The sequence below is a fragment of the Chroicocephalus ridibundus genome, chromosome 1 (genome assembly GCF_963924245.1).
Source record: "Chroicocephalus ridibundus chromosome 1, bChrRid1.1, whole genome shotgun sequence".
NCBI classification, from domain to species: Eukaryota; Metazoa; Chordata; class Aves; order Charadriiformes; family Laridae; genus Chroicocephalus; species Chroicocephalus ridibundus.
Window position 1 is genome coordinate 103,055,407 of NC_086284.1, and position 14,321 is coordinate 103,069,727.

General features: G+C 44.9%; 1 protein-coding gene across 2 annotated transcripts in view; it reads right to left on the reverse strand.

Moving 5' to 3' along the window:
• The window catches only part of CLIC6 (chloride intracellular channel 6), a 34,904-nt gene that overhangs the window by 5,212 nt on the left and 15,371 nt on the right, over positions 1-14,321 (reverse strand). For both annotated transcript variants that reach the window (XM_063345902.1, XM_063345892.1), the window contains 2 exons: positions 1,260-1,369; positions 685-810 (listed from right to left, as the gene is read on the reverse strand). In XM_063345902.1, coding sequence (XP_063201972.1) covers positions 685-810; positions 1,260-1,369 — 236 coding nt within the window. The remainder of the gene's footprint in view (positions 1-684; positions 811-1,259; positions 1,370-14,321) is intronic.

Here is a 14,321-nt window from a genome sequence, read left to right on the forward strand (position 1 = left end):
GGACTGCTGTCCTGGGGGAGAGATGGTGGGTGGGTGGTGGACATGATGCTGTCCATGGGTGGGACCGTGGGGACAGTTTGGAGAGAGGTGGGAAGAGCTGCTGGGGTGGGGAAGGAGAAGTCCGGAACCTGCGTGCTAAGATGGGCGCAGCCAGCCACTTGAAATGAGCCCCAGCACGTCTGCCATGTGGGAGGCTTCCACTGCCCTTTTCTTCCAGCTACCCGCTCCCAGTAAGCATAATGATTTGTACAGTGCGAAGGGGGACACCTCAAACAAACACAAGTGAGGGAAAAGAGGTCAGGTTTCCACAGCGGCACGCAGGTTTCTGCACATGCTGGCCACAGCGGGGTGGGTTTCGTGCCTCGAATTTCCCTCCTTGCGGCAGCACAAGCAGCGGACTTGGGGCAGAGGCGAGGGCAGTGAGAGGAACACAGACGGCATCTCGGGGACACCCTGGGGACACCCCTGGCACGGTGCCAGGCTTCAGCGCTGTTTCACTCCAAAAGTTACCCCTCCCACAAAGCTCCACCACGATGGCCAGACCAGCTGCCCCCACCCCAACCCTCGCAATTATAACCCATGCAGCTCATCAAGGGCCTGACCCACCGAAACCAAGGGGTTTCGGTCACTCACTGACCGCCCTCAAGGGCCGTGAGGGGCTAAACACAGCCAGGCATACGGTACCGTGGAGGCGCTAGTTTTTCTTCCAAGAACTCCTCGATCTTATTGACATCGGTTTTCACTTCGCCGTCAAATGTCATGAAGGGGGGGTTTGTTCCCGGGGCGAGGTTCTGCAGGTCAGCAGGCTTTCTGACGGGAGGAAGGAGATGGGGTTAATCACGACAGGGACCAGTTTTGCTATTTCTACAGCTAACTGCAACGAACTGTTTCACCTTTAAAATAGCAGGCTACTCTACATCTTTCTTACAAAATAAAACTTAGCCAGCTGCCTCACACCAACAGCGTGAGAATTCACTAGCCCAGACCTGAATGTGCTCTGAAATGCTTAAAAACAAATAAAAAAAAAAGTTTGTCTGAAGTTACAGAGAGCTGCTGCAAAACAGATTAAAACCTCAACTGCTTCAAAGGAGTTAGTCCACTTTATACTAGTGAACCCTAAAGAGGAATCAGGCACCCAGACTGTTGGTGTCATGCCAAGTCACAGTGCGCATTTCAAATCTATCAGAAGAGAGTCACCCTTTAAAGTCACCGTTTTGGAAAAGTTGTTCTGAAAATGAGAACTCCGGTTACAATCTCACCTTTTCAAATCCACAGTTGTGACATTAAATATGACACCTTTTAGCCACAGAATCATAAAGAGACGCTGAGAGAACGGGCAATTTCCAATACTTTCTCCATCACTGCCAGCCTACAATTAAAAAAAAAAAAAGGTATACATACTTCTGTGATGATAGCAAATTTTGATAGCAGATGCAGTAGGAAAGTAGAAAACCCAGATCTGCTAAGAGTATGTATAGCATGTTACTCATCTCTACTAATACATATCTTCATGCAAAGATTCTTTACATCCTCCTCCAAACATGCACATAGATATGAAAAAGAATCCTGTCATCTTGGAGATGTAGTTTTTCATTAAAATGCACAATGAATATTGCCATCAGTTAGAAAACAAAATTGAAATCACAGCAGTCCTGCCACAGGAAATAGTCTCCGCCTCATTTGTCTATGTGAACGTAAATCTACCTAAGTCACTGCAAGATTAAAACAAGTTAAATCCGTTTATGATCGCAGGAAACAAATAGAGAAAGATTTACCAGCATAAATTGAGACGTAATGTCTAAAGCACTGAAGGGAATAAACAGCATAAATCAAAAGATTAAGAATTTCAAAGTGAACAACTGTGGGGACCCCAGAGAAGGAGGGAAGCTCGGCGGCAGCCTTGCTCCAGCTGAGCCCACCCGTCTCTGTGCTTTGCTGAACTGAGGACTAATGAAGCACAAATGCCACATCCCCCGGCTAATCCCTCCTCATTTTAGACTCAAGGCTCCCACTTTTAAGACTGAAGTGTGGCCATATCCTCTTTTTCCACATGCCCTTGTAATGATGGCCTTTTCTTTTTGGCTAAACGAATCATCAGGTATCAATGTAAAGCACAAGAAGGGCAGCTCACCATACAAGTCACCACAGAAGTGCTGCTCTCATGTCCTTTGCATTGCATTTTGTTAAAAGCCTTCGTTAAAATGAGGCAAAGTCTTGCGTAGTTGCTATTGGTTAAATTAGGCTTCGTGCAACATTGTTGGAAGAGAGCAGAGGCCTAACTTTTAAGCCCTTCATATGATTCTCCTAAAGCAGAGTTTTAAAACTCAAGATTAAATGTAAGGGCACAGAAGTAAAAAAACAGGTGTATCATTTCCTTAGTTAATAGGTTAGTTCATTAAGGTTTGAAGACCTTATAACCAAACAACATACATTAATGAAACCAGTTCTACTTGCTCTTTCACCTTCCTCAACGCTATCAAATGAATCTCACATATAGTAAAAAGTTCTCCATAAACAAACATTGCCGTTGCATAGCTCACCTTCACAAAGAGCTCTATGTCTGGAAATGAGCACCTGGTCTGGAGCAGGCAGGTTTCTGCCATGGAGCTCGAGGGACGTAGGAGGAGCGACACTCCTATCGACTTGAAGGATTCTCCTCTGATAACTCTCTGCTGCTTTCTGCCTGGGGTACTGCGACAACCACTGGCTTTCTTGGCAATGAAAACCAGAATAGCCTATTGCTTTAAACACTGCCAGGGTATGAAAACTTTTAGAAATGCTAGAACCGCTGGACGGCTGTGTTAGAAAAGCCTTGTTTTGTAGGAGGCAAAAATGAAAGCTGGTCAAAAGCTACTATTGTATTTTTCCTCCTACTCAGAGCACTGCTTTCCAGCACTGTACAGTTTACAGCACCAGGAAGACAGAAAACTACTGCGTATTTCATAAGAACACAATTACAAATGCTGCTAGCATGTGCTTATCATAGACTAAATACATGTCACTACCATTCTGACTCTTATGTCATGTTTTACCCACCACACAAGGTAAAAAGGGGGTGAAGGGTGTTACTGTGACCCCTGAGTGCTAGCAATGGGTATCCCAGGCCCTCTCAGTACTCGGGGAGAAGAGCAGTCAGGGGAGAAGCAGCAGTCAGGGGATGTCGTTTTGGAGGTGCCGTGTCTGGAGGAGGCAGGCAGATACGACTGGCGACGGGCTGGCTCCCGTCAGCTCCTTTCCAGCTGCCCCTCATGCTCTGCCGCAACCACGTCCCACCCCCTGCCCGCAGACAAGCTGTGCTGCCAACAGCCAGCTATTCACCCAAGACGGGCTCCCAGGGAAACCCCCGGAGCAGGACACTGAGGGGACAGCAGCCCAACCTGGTACCAACCTGTGCTTTGGTGTCTTAAAGAGTTTCTTACAGAGGAATTTAAACCATCAACCTAAGCCAGTGAAGAAATAGTCTTACAGTAAGAGATTGCTATGGTCTGGGGAAAGAAAGAACAAGTGTTCAGAAGAAACAAAAAGAGTTCCTACAACTGCTTTGATATTGTCATTCAGTCTTTGATAGGAAAAATTAAGTTATCTCAGCAGGGTTCATGTACCATTCAGAGAACTTTGCAGATAGTCCTGCGCTCAAGAACAGCTGTGTGATCAAAAGTGACAGCAGGGTGAGCTTTTCCTGATCAATTACAATCTTCTGATGGCTATTAAATACTAACATTTTGGCTCTGTCTAACTTTTACTGGTGGAGCTAAGGAAACACAGCTGTTGCTTCATTTTGTCCCACATCACCCTGGTGACAGTAAATTTCAGGGAGCTGGACACAGCAGCCCCAGCCTGCTCTTCTGGGGAAATGTCCACAGGTAGAGTCAGAGACCCAGGTCAGGACAGATGTGTTACCTTGACAAAGGCAGGCGTGAAGCAGGCACTGTGTCCCAATTTGTCCATAACTGGAATGACAAATAGGCAACCAGGAAGGTGAGGGACTGGCAGCCTTGGGGAAGTTACAGAAGCAACCTCCTCTCTTGTTTCTAAATGCAAACTTTTTAACGTCCGTACCTACTTGGTAGGAAAATTTACTACAGCACTACTGATTTTCTATTTTGCAATGGCTAAAATAGCAAACAGCCTCTCAGCCTTTTACCTTCATGTCTCTCAGCCTGCTAGCAACCTTTCACAAAAAAATAAAAAAAAAAAAAATTTGAACACCAAGGAATTGAATAAAACAGGATTAAGCATCGTTGATTACAGCAATGCTCTGCAAACTGTAATGACTAAGATGATTGATTTTTATTTGGTACTTCTTGACTGCTTCTATGGGCTAGTTCTGATGGTGTTAAACATGACAATGAAGCTCAAAGGGCATCTGACCTTCACATACTCTGCTGTCTCCCTTCCCATGCTGCCTACAAGGGACATTAACAGTGTACTGCTGTCATAGAATCATAGAATGTGTTGGGTTGGAAGGGACCTTTAAAGGTGATCCGGTCCAACACCCCTGCAGTAAGCAGGGACATCTTCAACTAGATCAGATGTGTTCTGTGGTTCACCAGAACTAGCTGTGTTCTGTGCAGTGCAGGTACCACGGTCTCTAGTGAAGTGCTGCGGTGTTTGCCCAGCTTTGCTGTCCCCAGTGGTTATGGTAAGAACTTGGCTTTTACAGCAGAAAATGAATTCACAGAGACCTGGGTGTTTCTCCATTTCTGGTGCCTCCATGATCCTTCTCACAGGCTAAGGAGGAAACCTTCTGAGCAGTTTCCTCGTGAAATCATTGGTGCAATTTATTAATCTAAATCTATTCTAAAAGCCCATGCTATCCCGGCTGTGTAGCACATCCCAATGTCTAAGACGGGGCCATGTTCTCTTGGGTTGCTGTGCCTGGACTGAGAACAACAGGCAGATCTTCCAGAGTTACTCAGTCAAAAGCCTTGGCTGATGAGGTCCTACAGTAAAAGAGGCAGCAGCCATTCAAGTAGGGACAACTGGGAAGCTGGTGAACCATATTGAACTTTAGGAAGCTGAAAGCCATTTAGTCCCCAGGGGCTTGAGTGCTGGTTGAGAGGCGAAGGGAGGACAAACCTGTAGACTAGCCACGCCAGGGCTGGTGGTGGATACCTCCAGGTTTCCTTCAGTTCTTCAGAGCTGGAGGCAAATTACAGTAGCCCACACAATAGCACAAGCAGTGATTAAACCTTTCCCTACTGTAACAGTGACTAGCAGTCTGAAGTGCCTGCAAGACCTTAAACACCAAATCTGATTCAGAACTTGATGTGGTTTGACCTGGCAGCTCAAAGATGCTACAGTTTCTTATAACCTTTGCTGAAAGCCTGGAATGTGGGTATTGTGGTCTGCTGTGGAAAACAGGGTGAATGCAGCTACCTAAAATGCCTTTAGATACGTCAACTTGCATTTTGGCTTACAGGAGACAACTGTGTTCTCCTAACTCAGCTCATCTAATCTGGGGATCTAGAATTCCTACTGGACATAAAAGCACCAGTGACACATGCCAAAGGTGTTTGTTCAAGTTTCCAAACAGAGGGTCTGCCATGACGACACCAGCCACTCAAAAATCACGAGCTGGGACACTGAAATAGCTTTATAGCTGTGTGTCGAGCAACACGACAACAGCTGAAGTATGCCATCATCGTACAATAATGTACTTTCCAACAAAGCAAGGGTGGCCTTTTTGCAGAAGTGAGACTGTGTGTTGACACCTTACCTTGCATGGACACCATGCAGCAGTAAGAGAACCCAAAAAGACCCATATTAACACCCCCAGGAAGACAGTGCAGCTATGGGCATTGCAGCCTGGGAGCAAAACTCCCTGCATTTTTCTCCATCCCCAGCAGTGCTCAGGGATGTGTAACTTTGAGCTGTGCTTGGTACACACACAGAATTTAATTACACTTCCTCGCTGTTGGGCTTAGTGATGATGCAGGGTGAAATCTTAACTCCAGTGAAGTCAGCGTGACTCTCTTGCTCTTGATTCAATGGAGGGTTGTGTTTCCAGGCTGGTTATAATCTTAATAACCAGGCAAATGCTGCTGTAATTGTAGGTAATGCTGCAAGTTGGCCTCCACCTGCAATTGTTGCGACACCCTCTTAACATCCAGCTCTTGTGGGTGAAGTGGGACAAATCCCCAAAACACAGAGCTGGGTTTTATGCTCTTCTGCTGCTTAAATAGATGGCTAACCACTGTCTTGAATAAGTGGCATTTACGTTTTAATTGTGATCGGTCAGGGAGGTCAATATGCTTTTTCTAGTAATACTGGGATTTAATGAGTTCATTAATCAAACAATTAAGAGAGCCGTTGCTGCAGAGTAGAAAAATGTTGGGCCGTGCATAGAAGCTTTCGTTCAGAGCCTTCAGAGCCCTAGGCAGCGGTTGTATATTGTGACAGTATTGACTTATGACGGTTCTCCATAATCACGTGCCATTACTTAATGGGATTATTAACCTACACTCCCTGTTATCATTCAATTTTCACTGTTCCACACTCTCTTCAGTCTTTTTTGTTGTTGTTGTTGTTCTGGGTCTTACTCAAAGATGCTGGGAAAGGGAAAAGCTCTCCACACCCTTCTTTCCACGACTTAAGCTCACAGGTAGGACCATCATCATGCCCTAGGCTAATTTCACAGGTAGGACCATCATCATGCCCTAGGCTAATTTCACTAGGCAGCAAGACCTTATGCACGAGATATTAAAGAGGTTCCCAAAAGAACTATATTCAGTTTCTGGAGCTGTGGCTGCCACCTCGGTTCAGCAGCTTTGCTTTTCTGGGTAGCCTTGAAGAGGTCACTTGCCTCCACATCCTCATCCATAGCAAGACGATAATTATAGTGACTTTACCCAGGAGTCACACACTGTGTGTCATTCTTAAACCAGTAGTTTGGGCCCTCCCTGAGCTGGAGCTGCTCTGCCCCTGGAGATGTTGTAACAAGTTGTTTTGTAACCGTTTCTGTCCAAACGTCTTAGGAACCAGGTTTTTGAAGGTTCTTCTACTGACCTCAAATGTTCTGTGTCTTCAAAATCATGATGAGTGGAATTTGTTTTTCCTGGACTTTTTGTTTCCTTTTGAAGGTTAAGCAGGGAAGAAACAGTTCAGAATGAGCAGAGAAGACTCTTTTATTTGTTTTCATATAATTATATAATCCCTTTGAAGCTACAATAAAACGGAGAACAAGGAGCATAACTTTTTTTTTCCCAAAAGCTGAACTCCAATTCCATTTTCTTTCTTTGACACGAGGGAGCTAAGTTACGTCCTTTCCTGTATTTATGCTGGCTAAGAGGCAGGTTTATCCAGCAAGTAGAGCAGAACCGCTGCCTAATGGGAGACAAGGAACCGTCCAGCTGGGACCAGCATCGTGGATCTGCCCCTGCCTGTTCTGCTGAGCTGGCTGTCTCAGGCTGAACTGGGACTTTCCTCCAAGTTTCCTTACTTGATCCTCAGCTATCAGGCAGTTTTTTTGTGTGCTCTTCCTTCTCATACCACACCAATAGTTCCCCTCTCCTTTTTCACAACGCATTTGATCTCCTGTCAAAGAACCAGGAACCACAGCAACCGGCTCAAAACTACTGCCTGAAAAACCACAAGGAGTTCGCAAGCTCGGGCCGCCTGTGGGAAACAACTTTAAGGCTGGGTGCGACTTTCAAGACCAACAGCTATTTTGCTTTAATTCCTTCCAGAGCCTCATTTGTTCGGCACTGGCACGGATTAACTGAGCCCACTGCATTCCTAGCACCGACTCTTGCCTTGATCTAAGCCCTGCAATGCCAGCCTGACGGCAGCAGCTGCTATGGGCAGCCACCACCGGCTCTGCACACGTAGTGGCAATGGAAGAAAGGCCCCCGTGGCCGACAGCTCTGCTTCCTGCCCTACGGCACCGCCGGGACCAACCATTGAACTTGGCTGCAGGATGGCCAAGGAGAAAGGGGAGAGGAGCCCCCAGTGCCTCCCCCTTCCTCCTCGTCCCCGAGAGGAAATCCCTCTGGCTTACCATGAAGTGCCCAAGCCATTTTTTTTTTAAGAGCACTTTTATAAGATCACAGGCAGAAAGAGAGAGGGAAGCTGTATGACTGCACTCCCATACTCCCACTAGCTCACATACTCCAACTAGACCTCCTTCAGCCTTGGCAACAGGTTCTGAGAAGCACGTGGCCTTCACTGCAGCGACACCAGAAAATGTCTATTTTCTAGACATAACCATGTTCTGTTAGCGTGCCATGACAGATACATTATTTTAATTAATTTTTTAAAAAAGCATCTACTCCTTGAGGGTACCAAGTGTGGTTTACATTCTTGATGCCTGCTACAGTATTCATGCAGATTCCTATAGTATCACAACACTGAAAAAACCACAAAATCGGCAATATTACTTCAGTTATGAATGCAATAAAAATATAGTTACAGGTCATTTTGATTCACTGAAGGCAAGTATAATGCACTTAATAACATATGATATTCTATGTTAGGCACAGAAGCACCACAGGCGTATCATTTGGGTCAGATCATGTTTAAAGCAAAGCTTTTTTGCGAGGAAGAGACAGATTACCTGGAATTTTCTCTATCTAACCAGTGTTCATTTCGTGGCCTAAAGCTAGGGCAGGAACACCCAAACGCTGAATTTTAGAGAACTCTTTTGATGCCACCTACTGGGCTGGAAATGGAAATCCTGAATTCTGCTCTCGGAGCAATGTGCAGTGGCAGCCTCCGACATCAGCACATCTCATCGTGGGAGGTTCTCCCCTGGAGCCACCTCCGCAGCAAGATACCTTGCTTTTTGGGAATGGCACTCTTGAGAGTACTTGGGATGCTGAAATTGTACTTCCAGGCTAAGTTTTAAGATGAAGCATCTGTAATTTAAAATACATTTTAATGGACAAAGTAAAAATTTTGCCACTTTTTATTCCAATACTTCTAAACAGTCATGTAGCTCTGCCTATCCGCTAATATCCAACACATAAAACAGATGTTTCCAGCTGCTGTTTAATTTCTCAGCCAAACAGCAGAAATATTCATAGTGAAAGTGTGGTTGGTAGTTGAGATTCCCGCACATAAATTTTATTTTTGGTACTTGCCAGGGTAGACTCTTGCTCTGTCTAACATCCACAACAGTGAAGTTCAATGAGAAAGCTGTGTTAAACACAGATTGGACACTCCTTCAGGTAAAAAAATTAATTTCCCCTTCACTTTCTCTCTTTTTTAAGAGCAAAATAAGCACCTTGATATTGAAGTGTGCCATTAGGAGTTTAGTTTTAAAAAGAAATGTATCTCATTTTATATTTAGAAATATTAATAACATCTATCTTTTGTCTTGAACAGTGTTACAGGGTTCAGAGAACAGCAAACATACTTAAAGGATTACAACTTTGAACACGCAAGTTCAATAACACACTTTTTGTCCTAAACCCTAATTAAGCTTTCAGGTTAAGGAGGCAACAGTAAACGTAACTAGAAGCATTCTGCTAAAATTAGCTTCTTTCTCTATTTACGGTGCTAAGACAAAAAAGCATACAGGGGGAGGAGGGAGCAAGTATACTAAAATGTTTTCTCCAAAGAATGAAGAGGTGGTTTGACTTTCACCATCCTCTTCTACGATGTCACTTGTAAGGCCCCTTTTTCCTGCTGAAGCTGGAAGTCTACTCCTGCTGACTCAAATGCCACTGGGGACAAAAGTTGAGCATCCTCCTTCCAATGCAAACAGCTTCTAGTAGTTGAGTAGCTGAATCTTCAATCAGAAGAGTGTCCATGTTGAACTCTACCCCTGTAGGAAGCATCGACCCTTTTCCACCTCAGCAGAAATGAGCCCCTTCTCTACCCACCACCCCCTACATAAGAAGGACCAAGTTAGGGTTGCAAAGACCATCATGGCTGGAGCCTTCAGCTACATCATAGACAGGCTCTCACTCCATACACCCGTCCTCGAGCATGTGTTTGGGTGGTTCAAGGTATGGTCTCAGCAGGGAGGTCATTCAGTGCAAGACTGAAAGGATCCCCATGACCACCCATCCAAGCTAAGCCATGCCGACATGTTGCAATAGATCATGCAGGGCAATCAAAATTAGTAATCGGACGGTCAGCTGAAAAATGGACCCTGGAGCCTCTGGATAACTTCCTCTCTCTTCCCTTTCTCCTACTCTCTTTCAAGTCACAATCAGTCAATGCATTTAGGCACGCCTGTACTTTTAAACAAGCAAGTTGACTCACCAACTGCAAATAGAAGGACAGGTCCTTTAAGTTTTTTATCTGCTAAATAGCCTCTTGAATGGCAACCTGAAATGCAGCAAGTTACATTGGATCAAGGGAATTAATTTTGTTGTCAGCAAAAAGCAGACTTTCATTATAAGTCCTGTGCACTCAGTAGGGGAGGAGAAATAACAGAGCAAAGCATCAATTGACTTTACATCTCAATGATCCAGCCTGCAAATTGAAGCACTCAGGGAAGAGGACACATTAAAAAGGGTATGTGCCCAGACCAGCAAGCTGCACAAAACCTGAAGACAGATGCAGGCAGAACTACAGGAAAGAATTCTGGAGGAGGAAGCAACAACTCAATTTGTGTGCACTTGGCTTGACCGTGACCTGCTACTACCCTGGAGGGGAAAAGCCTGGGTTTGCTACAGAAACGTGGAGTCGTCTCCATCCAGATCAATGGATGCCACGTGCTACAGGGAGAGGCAGCAGTGCAGAGAGTCCCACTGCACAGAACAGAATGCAATTAACCAAAAAGCACGTGTCTTCTAGAGCACTTGGGCAGTTGGAAGTGGTTCAAATCACAGGCATGTTGGCTTGCCTGTTCTTTTCCTCTCCTCACAAAAATGAAAGCATGCACTGGTCCAGGAGGGAGCCTTGGAGGTCCTGATCTGCAGATGGAGCATCAGCACCACCAGTGCTTTTTGAACAGACTGAATACCCCACAAACTGATAACCCTAAGTGCTGGGTTAATGGAAAAACAATAAAATGGGTAACAGACTGTTATGTTACACAAGGAAGCTGGAAGAGTCACATAGAGCCAGACAGAAAAAACAGGTCTCTGGTTAGTAGAGACACAGAACGAGAGAGACTCCTTGAGTATTCATCATCTTGCCTGTCTCACCCACCCACTCACTTGGGATGATGTGCCCACTGGTAGTGCTGCTTTCTCCTGGGAACAGCACTAAATAGCCTTACATAGTTTAGGCATCTCATTTGACTTAAGTGAGCTGAATCCCACCCTTGGAGACTTCTTATCAGCTAGAAATAACTGCTGAAAAAAAAAAGACCAGAGTGCGTTATTCCCATTATGTCTGACCCAACTCTCTGGTGGAGCCATAGGGAAAAGGCAACGTTGCTTTAGGTTACATCAAACCTGGCACTTCCATGGAGCAGGGCAGCGTTCAAGCCACAGCACAAGACACGTACGTGGTCCTGAAGATGTCTCTGCAAAAAACTGGTCCTCCGCCTTCATGAAAGATTAAAACAAACTCAGTCAAGCGTTACTAAGATGACGATGAAGATGAGGAACCTATTATACAACAGAGGACAGGAAAATCTGTTCTTGTTTAGACTTGCAAAGCAAAGACTGAGGGAAGATGTGATTACTCAGTGCAAGTATGATTTTTTTCCCTGATAGTTGGGGGTGATGCTGAAACAAAAACAAACGAATGCAAAGTGGCCATGAATGTTTCTAGCTGACAATCAGAAGGGCTCCTAACCAACCACCACAGCAACAAGGTTTTGAATCAGGTTTCCGGTATGATTAACAAGTGTATCAATATGTAATGTGCATATGTGACAGCACAAGAGGGAAAAAAAAACCATTTTGTCTCAAGATGAGATCTGATCCCTTTCAGCAGGGCGCTTGAACCTGTTCTCTGCTGGGAGGTCCCTTGCTGACCGTTGTTTCTTTGCCCACAGCATGGACATCACTCCAAGGACAAGACGATGGCAAGTGCCATGCCATGCCACTGAATGTGTCCAAGGGAAAATAACGCGTGTTGCAAACTCCAGGGTAATGATGGAGGGGAAATACTCATTAAACAGCAGCAGCTATCCCAAACAGAGTTTACACTCTAAAATAATTGAATGATTCCTTGGAAAAGGAAATAAATGATGGATACGGTATCTCTGACAGCGAGCTCCAGCCAGACACCAGACAGGGTAGGATGCTGTTGGCAACAAAGAGAGTCCATGTGTTAAGACTAGCCAGACAGCAAAAAAGTAAATGGTAACAGAGGTTACCCTCTTCTGAGGAAGAACAGGACTGCAATTAGCACAAAATAGCATTTTATTTAAAGTGGCTTAAGCAAATCATTGCAAATTAACTGCTGATGCTGTATGTTTGATGTACGCCTACAACTAGGGATGGACACATGCTAGTACAGGACAGTATTCATCCACTGGCCAGGTACAACGGCCCAACTTACAGAATACAAGGAGCGATGCAAGGATCCTAGGGATGGCAACTGAAAAAACACTCTCCTCAGCCCAGTAGGCTCACACAGCAATGGCAAAAGGCAAGTGTCTCAGCTGCAATGGGACACAAATTTGAGGACAGGATCCAAACGCAACCCAGGATGGCTGCAGCAGCAGCATCCTCTCAGGCAGCGAAAACATCGAAGCAGCTCAGGCCTAAGGGAGTACAAGAGGGCTCTGGAGGTATCTCAGCCACCAGCTGACCTGATTGTGGATAATCATCAGAACAAGGTATAGGAATACATGGTACCAGAATGTCATCTAACAGAACAGCAGCGGCAATGGATGGGGAGAAAGTCTCCCACCTGCAAAAAGCAATACCATCAAAGGGTGGGATGTTGATTCAAAAATGAGCTTACCTGGAAGATTATGAGCCACCAAAAGGTTGGTGATAAGGAGCAGTAACTTTCATAGAATCATAAAATCATAGAATGTTTTGGGTTGGAAGGGACCGTAAAGATCATCTAGTTCCAACCCCCCTGCCATGGGCAGGGACACCTCCCACTAGAAGACAGGTGTAAGTCGTTGAGTGCCTGGACCAGACATCAGGAGATTGCTCTGGGACCCTGCGGCTGGCCACTGCTGGGGCACAACATGCACGTAGCCAATCCTCTTGACAAAGAGCCAGATCAACTGCTGAAACCCATCAGTTGTTTGTACCCATCAGATGTTAATGCTTATCCACAAAAGAGGCTACAAAGATGATTTCTTAGGAGTCCTGCCTTAAAGTGTGTCAAGATGTGGAGCAGAAGGCACCAGGGCACAGAGCAGCTGCAAAACTAGTGCAAATACAGCCCTATGGAAAAGATGTGGCTGGGATTCTTAGACAGGAGGATTTCGTAGCCCAGCTTTCCTTTTTTTCCTCACGGAGACAGGGAAATGTAGACCTTTATAGTAGCATCTAGGTGCCATAAATTAAGTACTGTACAAATACAGAACAAAAGACTGCTCTTAACTTAAAAAACAAACAGAAAACTTATATGTAAACTATTAGCAGAGATGTGGGAATGCCAAAGCATTTTTGGAAGTCTTTTTATAAAACATGGTGTAGATTAAGGCTTTTAGCCAAAGCTAGGCCAAAAAGAGATGCCAAGGGGAAGAGAATGAAAGGAAACGAGTGTAGGTGCAAGGCTGTAAAAGGAATTAACTTTTCACCTGCACAGCTCCAACTGACCACAGAAGACCATTAAACTGGTTTTCATGTGACCACGGATTATAAGTAGTAGGCTAAAGGTTGAGCCTACCTACAAACAGGACGACAATTTAGATATACCCGTCTACTGTGGTTTTAATGATGCAGCTGTACATTACTGGCCGTCTCCTTATTAGTTATCTAGCTATTATTAGTGATAATAAAAGATGGGCTCTGTCCTGGAGCTGATGGGCTCTTCTGGCACGGAATGTGAGTTCCGGCTGAGCTCCCACCTGCAGAAATAACGAAACCCTTGCTACCTCACATTTTAACATCTGAAGCTTGGACAAGATTTATGTCTCCTGGACGGGTCACCTATTGGCATTTCATAACATCTTCTAACAATTTCATTATTAAGGCTTTTCTCATTGTTAGGTTGCTGAAATTAATGCTATACTTTCTTTCATGCAGGGTTTGCGTTAACTTACTATGATTATTTTGTTTATTAGATTTCATAATTCATATATTCAGTACGGCTCTTTGCTAGAAATGGTTCTTTGAATGCTCTTGGTCCTCAGTTCACGTTGCTGGATTAACAGTGTGATGGAGTTTCTTTCTGAGATATTTCCCTCGACCTTGTTTTTATGTAGTGAGCAGTGGTCGCAGCTTAAAGGGGTTATATACAGCTGGAAATGCTAATCGTCTCTAGATGACAGAAAGGGAGAAGGAGTC